Source organism: Neoarius graeffei, chromosome 7 (assembly GCF_027579695.1).
Source record: "Neoarius graeffei isolate fNeoGra1 chromosome 7, fNeoGra1.pri, whole genome shotgun sequence".
In the NCBI taxonomy this organism is placed as follows: Eukaryota; Metazoa; Chordata; class Actinopteri; order Siluriformes; family Ariidae; genus Neoarius; species Neoarius graeffei.
In genome coordinates this window covers 77,551,889-77,566,654 of record NC_083575.1, presented here as the reverse complement: position 1 = coordinate 77,566,654, position 14,766 = coordinate 77,551,889, and the positions used below count along the sequence as shown (strand labels likewise).

Genomic DNA, 14,766 nt, shown 5'->3' with positions numbered 1-14,766 from the left:
CCATTCCCTATCAGTGGAAAAGGGGTATCAGTGAGGTGGACATGCCGCATACCTGCTCTGCCAGTAGGTGGTGGTGTTGCTGTTGCCTTTGTTCCCGCAGGAGCTGAACTTTCTGCTGCTCCATTAGGTGAAGCTGAACTCTCTTCTCCTGCTCCATAGCCATCATCTGCTTCATCATGGCTGCTTGTTGCTGCTGCTGCTGGTTACCCAGGTAACCACCTGGCCCTGCCCCATTCGGCCCAGCCGAGGGCACACCTCCTGGGCCTCCGTGAGGGGCTTGGACCCCTCCGGCCTGGCGCGGTATCCCAACCATGCCCTGCTCCTGAAAAAGAAAAAAGAGGTATGGGAAGAACTCTGTGAAAAAGGCAGGAACAGGAAATGGAACCGCTAATAAACTTGGACAATTCATTTAGCACAAGTGTACTGCACTGAGGAAGAGATTAAGGTCAGGATGACTCCAGACAGAAAAGAGTCACCATTCCTAAGTCACACTGAAGTCAACCAACCAACCAACCAACCAACCAACCAACCAACCAACCAAGTGAGCTAAAATCCCATCAACTTTTAACACTTTGGTGCATTTTGGGTCAAAATCATCCACGTTAAACACGACAATTTTTATGCTTTTTCTCTAAAGAACATGAACAACTATCTCATCTCATTATCTCTAGCTGCTTTATCCTGTTCTACAGGGTCGCAGGCAAGCTGGAGCCTATCCCAGCTGACTACGGGCAAAAGGCGGGGTACACCCTGGACAAGTCGCCAGGTCATCACAGGGCTGACACATAGACACAGACAACCATTCACACTCACATTCACACCTACGGTCAATTTAGAGTCACCAGTTAACCTAACCTGCATGTCTTTGGACTGTGGGGGAAACCGGAGCACCCGGAGGAAACCCACGCGGACACGGGGAGAACATGCAAATTCCATACAGAAAGGCCCTCGCCGGCCACGGGGCTCGAACCCGGACCTTCTTGCTGTGAGGCGACAGTTCTAACCACTACACCACCGTGCCGCCCCATGAACAACTATTTTTTTCAAATTATATTTGTTACAGAGATGATGTTCAGGATCACTCTGGGATACAAAAAATTGATTGACAAACCTCGCTAAATAGTCAGATATTTAGATCCTCCAGAAGGCTTGGACTAGCTTGATTTAAATAAATCCTGCAGGAGAACAGAACTCGCTTCACTGATTGCTGCAGAACGTCCTGATTTTGCCACATAACGGGGAAATCTGGGTCAACAAAAGAGTTGCTTAAATTAAACATCATCGGCCATGACACTATGACTGGCGCTGTGTCCGTACTGTACCCTATTCACTTTGTTGTACACTATTATTAGGGTCTGCGATAGTGTATTGTGATCACAGAACATGGGTAAGGAATAAAACATGATGGGCCACGCTATAGTCCTGTTACCACCCTAAAGTCCAACAGCACTCTTTTATTTCTCTTATACCACAACGATTTGCCAAGTAACGATTTTAACATTACAGAACATTACACTTTTTGTCCATTTAGTTAGATTTAATGTTATAGAACATCCATGAAACAAGTTATCACTTACGCTATCACAAGTATAAAAAGTCGTTCCCTCACCAGCCACTGTTTTTCCTCTCTCTTGACATTATGACAAAAAAAATGCAGTTTGTCATGCTACTGAGTAAAAATCACAAATGCTAAATAAACATCTCCTCACAGAAAACGTCACATCAACATTTATACACATTTTTGAATCCACTGATGTGGAATGTCCACCAAGTCCTTGCACAAGCCGTAACAATAACACATTAGAACAAGTGCATTAAAGCGATTAACCAGGACATTTTTGAAATTACGGGGTGATGAAATGTCATCATTATACATTAATACAAGATGTTCTAGACAAAAAAATTAAGCGGACTTTAGCTTAAAAAAAACATGTTAAAGTTGTAACATCAGTTCATTGGGCCATTTCCCCGGGCACGGCCATACTGGATTAGCCAGATACATGGATGTATTAGGAGATGAAAACGAGGGCGGCGCTGTGTGACGTAGGATGTAGCACGACAGCATACAGTGTTACGCATCAAAGGGATGGAAGATAAGCAGGTAAATATTTTTTTTAAATAAACAGCCAATAAATTAGCCATTACTTTATTTTGATTCCTTTTCTAATAGTGCATTGCCATAATTTTTGTGGAGAAATGCAAACAAATTGGACCGAGAAGTCACACCAGACCATAATATTACACTATAGTCTAGTTGTCACAACAGAAGGACTCTCAGATGCGCTCTGGACAGCACACACTCCGAACTGACTCACGCGCACGCCACGAATGACACACCTGCAGGGGATTAAGGCGCAATCAGCGCACCTATATAAGGACACAGAATGCAGCACGGGCGATTGCTCTAAGACAACGAGGGAGGCTCAGCCTCCTCTAAAAATGCCCTTATAACTTTAATGTGTGCGTGAGTTTCTCCCCCTCGTGACAGCGCGATGCAGCGCAGCCTCAGTGGGCTTCAATGGCATTTGGGAGCTCTGCGCTTTTCAATCTCAAAATGCAAGACGATTATTGGACAAATACTGCGAAAACGCCCGCCTACGGACTCCGAGCCTCACATGGGAGGGACATGGCAGTTTCCACGAGGAGACTGGTGATTGGTGAAAGCGGCCGGATATTTTCTTTGATTGACAGCTCGTTTCAAATATAGACAGGCAGCGGTGAATTTCAGTTCAGTCCCATGCGGATTCGCGAGTGCTGTGGTGTATTGTAAGAGATCAGCTTACATTTCGATTTCATTCATTACATACGGTTTCTACCAGCTTTTTTAGTTCGTATATATTTTCATTGTAAATAAAGTGTAAATATAGTGTTGTCAAGTTTGCTATCTTAGTTCCAGAAATTTCGTTTATTTGAGTGACTGAACTTGAACTTGAGGGGGCTAGTCAGCTAGCAAGAAAGCTGCGCACGGATGCCAAGCATTGCTGATTTAATTTTGGCGAAGCCATTTGCCAGTCTTCCTTTCGAGGAAAAAATTAAAATTAAAGAGCAGGGTAGACCAACGCCTCAAATTGACTTGGTGAAAAAGGTAGGGAATAATACTCGTTCCTTTCAGCTCTCCTGGTATGAGAAAGTGAATTGGCTAACAGCAAGTGACCCACATCAACAACAGTAAATAGGCTACTTTAGTAATATGTCATGGATGGACCAAAAATATAGAATCTATTTAAAATGTTTATGCTGAGTATATTATATTGGAATATATATTTTTCTGGATACGAATTAAACACAGCTACAATTTGGAAAACATTTTTAAACAAAAACACAGCCGAGAACATTTCACACTACAGACCTGGATTAAAAGTGAAGGGTTATCAAAATTGTCAATAAAACATTTCTCAGCCAAAATAAGTAAAATATAGGGAAAGTGTCATTGAATGAAATGTGTGGCACCCAGCTCTACTGCTGAGGTTCCTGACAAAGAGCTGCTTTCAATAATGATCAATTTTTAAACATGCCACAATTTTAAAATATAAAATGTTAAAATATACCCCTCCCCCAACACCACCATCATGTATATTGGACAGTAGGCTAATGGGCCAAAAGAACCTGTTATTTCACAGTTTGTGACGCTGCCAACAATCAGCCAGATCAGAGGCAAGAGTATGGGCAAAATTGATGTTTTTTCTTTTAAAATCTGGAAATATCGTAACCGACCAGCCTCCCCTGTTTGAAAGACTACCAGCCGCTACTGGAATGCAGACTTACTTTGTGAAGTATTGCGTTGTTGTGATACATTACCGAACCTTGTTTCCCAACCGGTTTCCTGGTTTCTGCTTCCTGTTCCTCGTTTTTGACCCTGCTTCTGTCTACGATATTCTGTTTGTGCCTCGCTCAACCTTTGGCCTCTTTTACCATTCACGATATACGCCTGCCGATTTGGACTGTTTGCCTTTTTGTACTTTTCTTTATAATAAAGATCTTCTGCACTTACGTCCGTCTCCAACCGTCCCTGACAGAACACTTCACCCCACTGACACTAGTACAGCATGCACTTGTACACCTCCGCTATGCTTGCGGAAAAAAGCATCATGAACGATGGAGTTATGGCGGCCTCCCTGACAAAAAATAGTCCCGTCTATTTTCATCACTTTAGTGGTTATATCGTTAAGAACAAATTCAACATGCAGCTTTTTTTTAAATAAAGGACAGACACAAAGACCGACTTTTAGCTCAATTTGTTTCTTTGCGAGATATTTTCTTTAACTTAGAACTACTGTTATAGGAATTCAATCAACACTTCAACCAATCAGAATCAAGAATTCAACATCACTCTGCTATAATGGAAATTGCACTGTTTTAATCCCAATGCACCTGGTCAGACAATGCCATGTCTACAGTCATGTATTCAGTATTCAAATTATCCTCTTGTGGTTTGATACAAAGTCAAAAAAAATTGTGCACCCACTGAGTGTTTAGGCCACAAAATATGACTTGTATAGTGTTGAGCAAGTTCGTAATGTAGTGTACAAAATTGCTTGTTTCATCACAAATTGTTCTCTATAATAGTGCAGACTGTAGCTCGTCCTTTTCCAGTGTAGACACTAAGGTTCTGCTTTACTGGCTTTAAATATACAATATGTGGGCTGTTTCATAATCAGCATATACTTTTCAGGTCCACAATCATCCAAAAGTCATACCTCAGGTTTTTGTGTTTCTCTGCTGCTAAAAATGACCTTTCGAGATGGAAATGAACTATGCAGAATTTCAGAGTTACAGGTCATATACTGGATGTTACTTGTGGTGAGAAGACAGCATCTAATCTCATCTCATTATCTCGAGCCGCTTTATTCTGTTCTACAGGGTTGCGGGCAAGCTGGAGCCTATCCCAGCTGACTACGGGCGAAAGGCGGGGTACACCCTGGACAAGTCGCCAGGTCATCATAGACACAGACAACCATTCACACCTACGGTCAATTTAGAGTCACCAGTTAACCTAACCTGCATGTCTTTGAACTGTGGGGGAAACCGGAGCACCTGGAGGAAACTCACGCGGACAACATGCAAACTCCGCACAGAAAGGCCCTCGCCGGCCACGGGGCTCGAACCCGGACCTTCTTGCTGTGAGGCGACAGCGCTAACCACTACACCACCGTGCCGCCTGAGAAGACGGCATTTAGTATATTTCTAAAACTGACCCACTTTCTCATAGCCCATGAGAGTAAAGCCCGGCGCAGACGGGTGACTTCTCGTCGCAAGCGTATTGCGATTTTTGGACGCAAGCTTCACCTCTTGGGTAGCTGCGTGTACTCATTATCTGTGACCAGTGGGCGATTTGGGGAGGGGGATGCAAGTCATGTGGAAATCATGTGACTACTGTGCAGGCGGGGATTGACAGCCTTTGGAGGTGATTGCTTCGTTATCGCAAAGACATGCACACGCAGCGATATCTTTGCAACAAGTCGGTGACTGGCGATTTTTTGTCACAGAATATCAAGCACGTTTGATACCTGCGACCTGTCACAAGCAACAAAAAATCACCGTCGCAAATATCTGCACATGAAGCAATTTTTCGCTTGCATCAAAAAGTTGCACGAACAAGCGACGGAAAATCGCCTGTGTGTGCCGGGCTTTAGGTATACAAAGTGAAAAACTGTTGAAATGGATGTGATTTTAACTACAAATTTTCAAGTACTGTATAGCGATGTTTGTACATGGTGGTAACTGTAATAACAACTGAAGTGGTGATGATCCTTGTGGTTTTCTTCTTCCTGGCTGAATTGCTCATAAAGTGTTCACTGTCGTAAGGTGCATCACATATTACATTAAACAACATGACATGACCTTTGCAATGACGCTAGTCACTTATCTATGTGACGAAACATCTCATCTCATCTCATTATCTCTAGCCGCTTTATCCTGTTCTACAGGGTCGCAGGCAAGCTGGAGCCTATCCCAGCTGACTACGGGCGAAAGGCGGGGTACACCCTGGACAAGTCGCCAGGTCATCACAGGGCTGACACATAGACACAGACAACCATTCACACCTACGGTCAATTTAGAGTCACCAGTTAACCTAACCTGCATGTCTTTGGACTGTGGGGGAAACCGGAGCACCCGGAGGAAACCCACGCGGACACGGGGAGAACATGCAAACTCCACACAGAAAGGCCCTCGCCGGCCACGGGGCTCGAACCCAGGACCTTCTTGCTGTGAGGCGACAGCACTAACCACTATACCACCATGCCACCCGTGACGAAACATTAGTAAGAAAAATAGTTTTGGATTTGCATCAAATTTAATCATAGTTACAATCTCTGCATCTATCTCCACACCCATTGCTCTCGCTTGAATTACTCATGAACTCATCCCTGCATAGGTATGCAACACGTATCAGGAGAACGAGCAGAACCAGAGCTTTGTAATGATGCTAGTCACATTTGTACAAACCAAAGGAATCACGTTATGAATATGGATCAAGCTTCCGCAAAGTAATATCGTTACTAATTTCTTCGCCCATTTCCACTCCTGATTCCTGATTAAATAATACCCTGTCCACACTAGGGATTTTGTACCGATACGAAACTACTTTCGTACCGCAACACCTGTCCACACTAGCAACTATACCGGTACTGTAGCGGTATAACTGTATCGGTACGAAACCCACAAATGTATGGGTTTCGTACCGGTACAGTATCAGTACTGTAGCGCTTCGCGTAGTGTGGACAGATGAAGCAGCTCTGTATCGATACAAATATAATGCGCATGCGCAAAGTCACACACCTCAATCGATGTCTTCGCTGAATAAAATAGTGAAGAACGGAGATTCGTTTGTTTCTTTCTCAACTGCCTCGCGCGTTTTATACGATTCGACTGAATAAATGACCACCAGAAATACAGACCGTACACTGACAACAAAAAGCACACACACGTTGTTTCATCCGCCATATATTCTCGGAAGGAAGTTACTCGGTAACCACGGAAACATTTCGCGCACGCGCATTTCAACTACCGTGAAAGAAAACCGCAAACATTTCTCGCTAGTGTGGACAGACGCACTAAACTGTACCGGTATACTTTGTATCGATACAGTTATACCACTTTCGTACCGGTATAAGTGTGAACACAGCATTAGTCACAAAGTCTCTGTCGCTTCACAGGGTAGCACATATCACCATAAACAGCAGAACTTACTCTTTCTGATGCGACTAGCTGTTTCTCTGTGTGATGAAGCGTTAAGGCCCAGTCCTACAATACCGATAACTATAACTACAACTAAAACAATAACTATAAATAAATCGGTCTGCTGCAGTTTATGTGGTTGGTGCACACACCAGACCGATAACGATCCCTATGGACCCTTTTCACGTGACGTCACGACAAACGCGGCCGCCATTTTGGACATGTACTACCAGTAGTTTACCACAGCCAACATTGAGGAACGGCAGCAAAGAAAGTGTTTATTTTCAGCAAGACTTCCATCATGCCACTATGTTGTTGTGCACCTGGATGTAGTAACCATCAACAAACAAGGCAAGGGTTATCATTTTATCGGATCCCGGTAGATGCTGACCGACGGAGAAGATGGATAGCGGCATACCAACGCTTGTGTAGTGACCACTTTGTTGGAGGTAAGACGAATAAAATTAGCCAGAAAAGGCATTACATTGCTGTTAACATTCCATTCTAGTTTACTGTAATTATGATCTGGCAGCTATTTACACCGGATCCAGTGTAAATAGCCGCCGGAGCCAACGTCCGAGGTTCCGGCGCGCGCGCGCTTGCGGCCCGGCCGGAGCCAGCGGCCGCGGAGCCGGCGCGCGCTCGCTCGCGGCCCGGCCGGACGTTGGCTCCAGCAGCTATTTACACTGGATCCGGTGTAAATAGCTGCCAGATCATAATTACAGTAAACTAGTAAATACAGTTTTCTGCATCTCGCTCCTTTTTCTTTTATGTTTGTCGCCTTCCTCGCATTCAAACCGATTTGAGCCGAAGTCCACTACATGTCCAAAATGGCGGTCGCATTTACGAAGGTCATGTGACTGAAAAGGGTCCATAGCCCAGGTCTGGTTTTATCCGTATCGGTGAGATTGCTTCTGGAGCGATTTTTCCAGACCTGGACCTGAGCTGATAAAATATCTGACCAATCAAGTCATTATTTACGTGATGTTGTCTGAGCACGTGCTGTTTTTCCCCGGGTATCTTTGTCCATCCTTGTTGCATCATGAAGTCATGGAATACGGATTCACAGAAAATAAAAAATATAATACAAAGCACGTATCTTTTATTCACAGATATGTGATTTTCTGTGAAATATCAATAGTAAATTAATAAAGTAAACAAATAAATGCAGGTAAGCTATTGTAATTTTGAACTTTGTCAATCCAAACATTTAATTGTTTTAGACTTCTTAATTTTTTATCCGTGATGCATCATCCATATGAAATCAGTAACCGAACTGTAATAAACTGAAACGTCCGTGACCAATCCGTAAATTATTAGCATCCGTATTAAAATCCGTAACCACTCTGTATTTTGTTTCCTTTTTTATTATATTTCTGTAGTCCGTGACCTATCCGTATTATATCAACCACTGGAGTGTGCGCATGGGTTGTTTTGAAGTCCAAGCTGTACAGTATGACCCGGAATAATGTGCTACTGCTTGGAAAAAACTTCCATGACTGTTCCTAAGTTGCGTGCATTTATTTCCCTGAGTGTCAGGACCAAGCGATATTATAGTGGGGATTATAGTGGTGATGTGACTGCTCCAGACTGGAACTAAATTCAGGCAGACGTACAGTCAGAGTTGGAGTTATTGGTATAGTTATAGTTATAGGTGTTGTGGGACGGGCCCTTATTGAGTAATCTAGTTTTGAATTCACAGCAAATCAAACTATGACATTCACTTCCATTAGTCATGGTGTATCCCACCATCGTAGTTCGGATACTGCTCGATTTCAGACACAGTTATGAAAAGATATCTCTACTGCCAGCATTTTATGTTGAGGTACATGTAAAAACATCATTTCATAACATGCAATCTTTTTCCCCTTGATATAAAGGCTAATATAAAAATGTGCAATTGTTATCATATCAAATGATGGAAGATCTGGATCGTCTAGCTTGTTCAGGAACAAACGCCAGATCCAGAGTGTTTGCCTGGACCTTATAACGACTGACAGAACAGCTCAAAAGTAAAGGCAGTGAAATTACCCTGAAGATAACCCAGGATTCATCGGGTTAAGTAGCACAACATTTGAGCTTGAACCAGCGTTGCAGGAAATCCTCAGAAAACAGCCCCTTCTCACCAATCACTGTCATCTCAATGTCGTCAGTGAGCGTCTCGGACTCCTCCCATTGGTGCGTTACAATTAATGTGCTGAAAATGCTGAAATGTTTCATGTAATTACCGAATTAGCAGCATTTACCAACCAACAAAGTAGCACCAGAATCACTAAACACACCAGATATTTAAACATCAACAGTTTAATGGGTTTCAGTGTGGCGTTTGTGAGTTTTAAGACTGAACGAGGACTTGTAGTGTGTATTGCCAAGTCTAGATGTGGCAGGCTGACAGACTCTGACTCAAAAAGACTGAATGCTGTAATTAAATCAAAAGGTGCTTCAACAAAGTATTAGTTTAAGGGTGTGCGCACTTATGCAACCAGCTTATTGTATATTTTTTATGTTTTCCCCCCTAATAGATTTGTTTGTTTTTCAATTGAATTGTACAGGTTATAGGTCACATTAAAGGTGGGAAAAGTTTTGAAATTATTTATCATGGTCTCATTTTTTTTTTTAACATCAGAAAAACCTATCAGTTAAATGGGGAGTGTATACTTTTTATCTCTACTGTATCATGTGATTGTGCAAATAGATTTAACAAGAAGCTACAGGAGCTCTCTTTTTACTCATCTCATTCATCTCATTATCTGTAGCCGCTTTATCCTGTTCTACAGGGTCGCAGGCAAACTGGAGCCTATCCCAGCTGACTACGGGCGAAAGGCGGGGTACACCCTGGACAAGTCGCCAGGTCATCACAGGGCTGACACATAGACACAGACAACCATTCACACTCACATTCACATCTATGGTCAATTTAGAGTCACCAGTTAACCTAACCTGCATGTCTTTGGACTGTGGGGGAAACCGGAGCACCCGGAGGAAACCCACACGGACACAGGGAGAACATGCAAACTCCACACTGAAAGGCCCTCGCCGGCCACGGGGCTCGAACCCGGACCTTCTTGCTGTGAGGCGACAGCGCTAACCACTACACCACCATGCCGCCCTCTTGTTTTACTGACTGCTGAAAACTAAAGAAAAGAGAAGCAAATGGAGGGAGTACAAATGTTCATAAAAGTTTATTAAGAAATGCTCTATTTATTAATAACTTTTTCATTTTGAATAAAAGGAATATTTTAGTTAAGAGCAATTCCAGCGTTATGGACGTGACACTTGAACTCAAAATGGCAACAAATGACCCAGTGCATGTTTTATTGTCTCCCAGTATTTAAACAGGTGTTGCATATTTTAAGGCTGTACCATACTGGAGAAGTGATAGAACAAGAACAATTCCCATAGTACATCTAGGGCATGCCAGAAAACGCCAATAAAAGATGCGTTATGGATGTGACAGAAAAAGTATCACTTTTCTTGGGTTACTGTACATTTTTATCAAACTCTGTGAAATTGTAAACCTAATGTCGAAATGGAGATATCCATTTGATAGAGGGGTCCAAGGTGAATATTAAAAAACCTTTGTTTAAAATATTTTGTATTTCATGCAGAGTTTCGGAAGGAAAAGTCAGCGTTATGGATGTGACGAAATTCCGTTATGGATGTGACGCGTCTGAAATAGACATGGCATATGTTTAGAAAATCAGCAATTTAACCACCATAACCCTTTGAAAAACTCTCTAAATATCAGCTAAAACTATCAAAGTTCCTAAATAATATTTAGAATGGCTATTGTTTTGCTGTTTTGTGGATTTTAGCATACATTTCTGTGGCTTGTGGCAATAATATAGAATTGTACATGATCGAAGTTGATTTTAGCTTGGGTTTTACATTATAAGAAAGAAAGACTGACAGTGACATATTAGGTTGGTTACAAATTGGTTCAGCTTATTCACATCTGTAAAATACAGGCCTAGGTGAGATCTCTGGGAGTGGTTTTGATGTATTACATGTTGCTTTATTTTTGCATGGTGAGGTTGACATTTACATGGAATTGCCCTTAAAAGGAATATCCTAATTAATAAAATTTTGTTATATTTTACTCCAACCTTTACAAATGTGGGTAAATAACTGCTGTTGGTTATTAAGAAAATGAAACAAAGTTGTTTTTTCTTAAATTATCAAAAGTAAGATTTAAGTTGATAAAGAATAGGAAAATAAATATTGCATTTTTTTTGGTAATCAAATTTTCTTCATTTAATTTTTCTTCATAAAAATATAATGGGAAAATTGACTTGTGAACCCAATATTGTGGATCGAATTGCACGGTGAACTGACAACGTTCCAGACCAACTAAAAACACAGTGTAACTGACACAATACTGATATTTTATTCTATCCACATTCACTGGATATGAGCAATCGCACACTCTGATTGGCTCCTCTACTACTAGGATATCAGCTCATACACCATGAGTACAGAAAAACAAAATGGCGGCGCGTATTGCTGAACCAATCGAGGATGAAATAAAAACTCTACTTGAAAACAAAACTTCAGAAAATACAATCCCGATTCCAAAAAAGTTGGGACAAAGTACAAATTGTAAATAAAAACGGAATGCAATAATTTACAAATCTCAAAAACTGATATTGTATTCACAATAGAACATAGACAACATATCAAATGTCGAAAGTGAGACATTTTGAAATTTCATGCCAAATATTGGCTCATTTGAAATTTCATGACAGCAACACATCTCAAAAAAGTTGGGACAGGGGCAATAAGAGGCTGGAAAAGTTAAAGGTACAAAAAAGGAACAGCTGGAGGACCAAATTGCAACTCATTAGGTCAATTGGCAATAGGTCATTAACATGACTGGGTATAAAAAGAGCATCTTGGAGTGGCAGCGGCTCTCAGAAGTAAAGATGGGAAGAGGATCACCAATCCCCCTAATTCTGCACCGACAAATAGTGGAGCAATATCAGAAAGGAGTTCGACAGTGTAAAACTGCATTCCGTTTTTTATTTACAACCCCGATTCCAAAAAAGTTGGGACAAAGTACAAATTGTAAATAAAAACGGAATGCAATGATCTGGAAGTTTCAAAATTCCATATTTTATTCAGAATAGAACATAGATGACATATCAAATGTTTAAACTGAGAAAATGTATCATTTAAAGAGAAAAATTAGGTGATTTTAAATTTCATGACAACAACACATCTCAAAAAAGTTGGGACAAGGCCATGTTTACCACTGTGAGACATCCCCTTTTCTCTTTACAACAGTCTGTAAACGTCTGGGGACTGAGGAGACAAGTTGCTCAAGTTTAGGGATAGGAATGTTAACCCATTCTTGTCTAATGTAGGATTCTAGTTGCTCAACTGTCTTAGGTCTTTTTTGTCGTATCTTCCGTTTTATGATGCGCCAAATGTTTTCTATGGGTGAAAGATCCGGACTGCAGGCTGGCCAGTTCAGTACCCGGACCCTTCTTCTACGCAGCCATGATGCTGTAATTGATGCAGTATGTGGTTTGGCATTGTCATGTTGGAAAATGCAAGGTCTTCCCTGAAAGAGACGTCGTCTGGATGGGAGCATATGTTGCTCTAGAACCTGGATATACCTTTCAGCATTGATGGTGTCTTTCCAGATGTGTAAGCTGCCCATGTCACACGCACTAATGCAACCCCATACCATCAGAGATGCAGGCTTCTGAACTGAGCGCTGATAACTTGAGTCGTCCTTCTCCTCTTTAGTCCGAATGACACGGCGTCCCCGATTTCCATAAAGAACTTCAAATTTTGATTCGTCTGACCACAGAACAGTTTTCCACTTTGCCACAGTCCATTTTAAATGAGCCTTGGCCCAGAGAAGACGTCTGCGCTTCTGGATCATGTTTAGATACGGCTTCTTCTTTGAACTATAGAGTTTTAGCTGGCAACGGCGGATGGCACGGTGAATTGTGTTCACAGATAATGTTCTCTGGAAATATTCCCGAGCCCATTTTGTGATTTCCAATCACAAAATGGACCCATAGGGTACCATGTGGTTACTGCTTAAAAATAAAATAGCTTTCTGATCCCATGTCCATACAGTAAATACAGCATACATATTTACTCTATGAGGCAGTAGCCACAAAAATGAAGCGTAATCCAAAACTGAACAATTTAAAAATCACAGAAGTAAAATATACCAAGTGTCTATACTTTATATTATTCTACTCTTACCTCTTACAGTTTTCGAAACTGAAACCTCTGAACCGAGGCTGACATACACACGCTGTCACCATGACCCAAACTCTTATTTCCCGGAAATGGCCTGGCGCTAGAGCTCAGTGGTCTCAATACTCTTTTCAACAACTTCCTGTAACGACTCGGAAGTGCGAAACATCGACATCGCGCATGGGACCACTGGCTGAAGAAGGCGAGGAAAAGGGGGACGACCTGGAGTATGTTTTAAAATAGGAACGCACTTTCCCTCGGTAATAAGCATAAACGTGTCTGAAAGTGATTTCTTTAGTCTACTCCATTTATTTCGAATGGTGAACCGAATTGTATACACACACTGGCCATTTTAATAGGAACACCTGCATGCGCAATGCGCTACTGTTATACTCATTCTTGCATTCTTACAACATGATGACTAGTGGCCCTTTTCCACTACCCTTTTTCAGCTCACTTCAGCTCACTTCAGCCCGACACGGCTCGCGTTTCGACTATCTCAAAACAGCACGACTCAGCTCGCTTCAGCCCTGCTTAGCACCCAAAACTCGCACCGTTTTGGAGTGGGGCTGAAGCGAGCCAAACCGAGCTGAGTGAGGCTGGGGGCGTGAGCAGACACTCCCCTGTGCACTGATTGGTGAGGAGGAGTGTCCTCACACGCCCACACACGCCCCGCGAGCACGCTGGGATCTGTAAACACCGCAAACCCGGAAGAAGAATTACGAATTACGAGAATTTCTGGAGCCTTATGCGCCTCGCCTCATCTATACGCTCTTGCCAGTATCTGTTGGCGTTGTCGGTGACAACAAGCCACAGCACCAAGACCAGCAACACTAACGACTCCATGTCCTCCATGTTTATTGTTTACTATCCGGGTCGTGAGACTACCGCTTAAAAGATCACTGATGTCACTGTTTGCGCCGCTTAACGACATCACGTGACGTCCACCCACTTTCGCTAACTCCACCCAATGTGTCCACCCACTTCCAGCCAGCACGGTTCAGCGCGGTGGTAGTCGAAATGCAACTCCAATAGCCCCGCTCAGCCCGACTCAGCACGGCACGGCTCAGCCCGACTCAGCCGCGTTTGTAGTGGAAAAGCGGCAATAGTGGCTACAGCCTCGATATGTCAGTAGCCACAATAAAAATGCTCTGTTTCTCAAAATCCAGTGAATGTGGATAGAATAAAACAGTTATTCCACTCAATCTAATCGTACATGGCTTATAGCCAACTCAGTGCTACATGCCTCACCGGCTACCAGCGACTCAATTTCGTGAAATAATTGTTAAATACACTGCAAGAGAATAGTGTCCAAACAATACAGACTTTTATAGGGAATATGGCACTGTTTTGGAGTCAATGAAATGAATC

The 14,766-nt window shown here is 42.4% G+C and overlaps 1 protein-coding gene across 4 annotated transcripts in view; it reads right to left on the bottom strand.

Moving 5' to 3' along the window:
• Window positions 1-14,766, bottom strand: part of maml3 (mastermind-like transcriptional coactivator 3) — a 453,791-nt gene that overhangs the window by 21,081 nt on the left and 417,944 nt on the right. For all 4 annotated transcript variants that reach the window (XM_060926434.1, XM_060926435.1, XM_060926436.1 and 1 more), the window contains one exon: window positions 53-322. In XM_060926434.1, coding sequence (XP_060782417.1) covers window positions 53-322 — 270 coding nt within the window. The remainder of the gene's footprint in view (window positions 1-52; window positions 323-14,766) is intronic.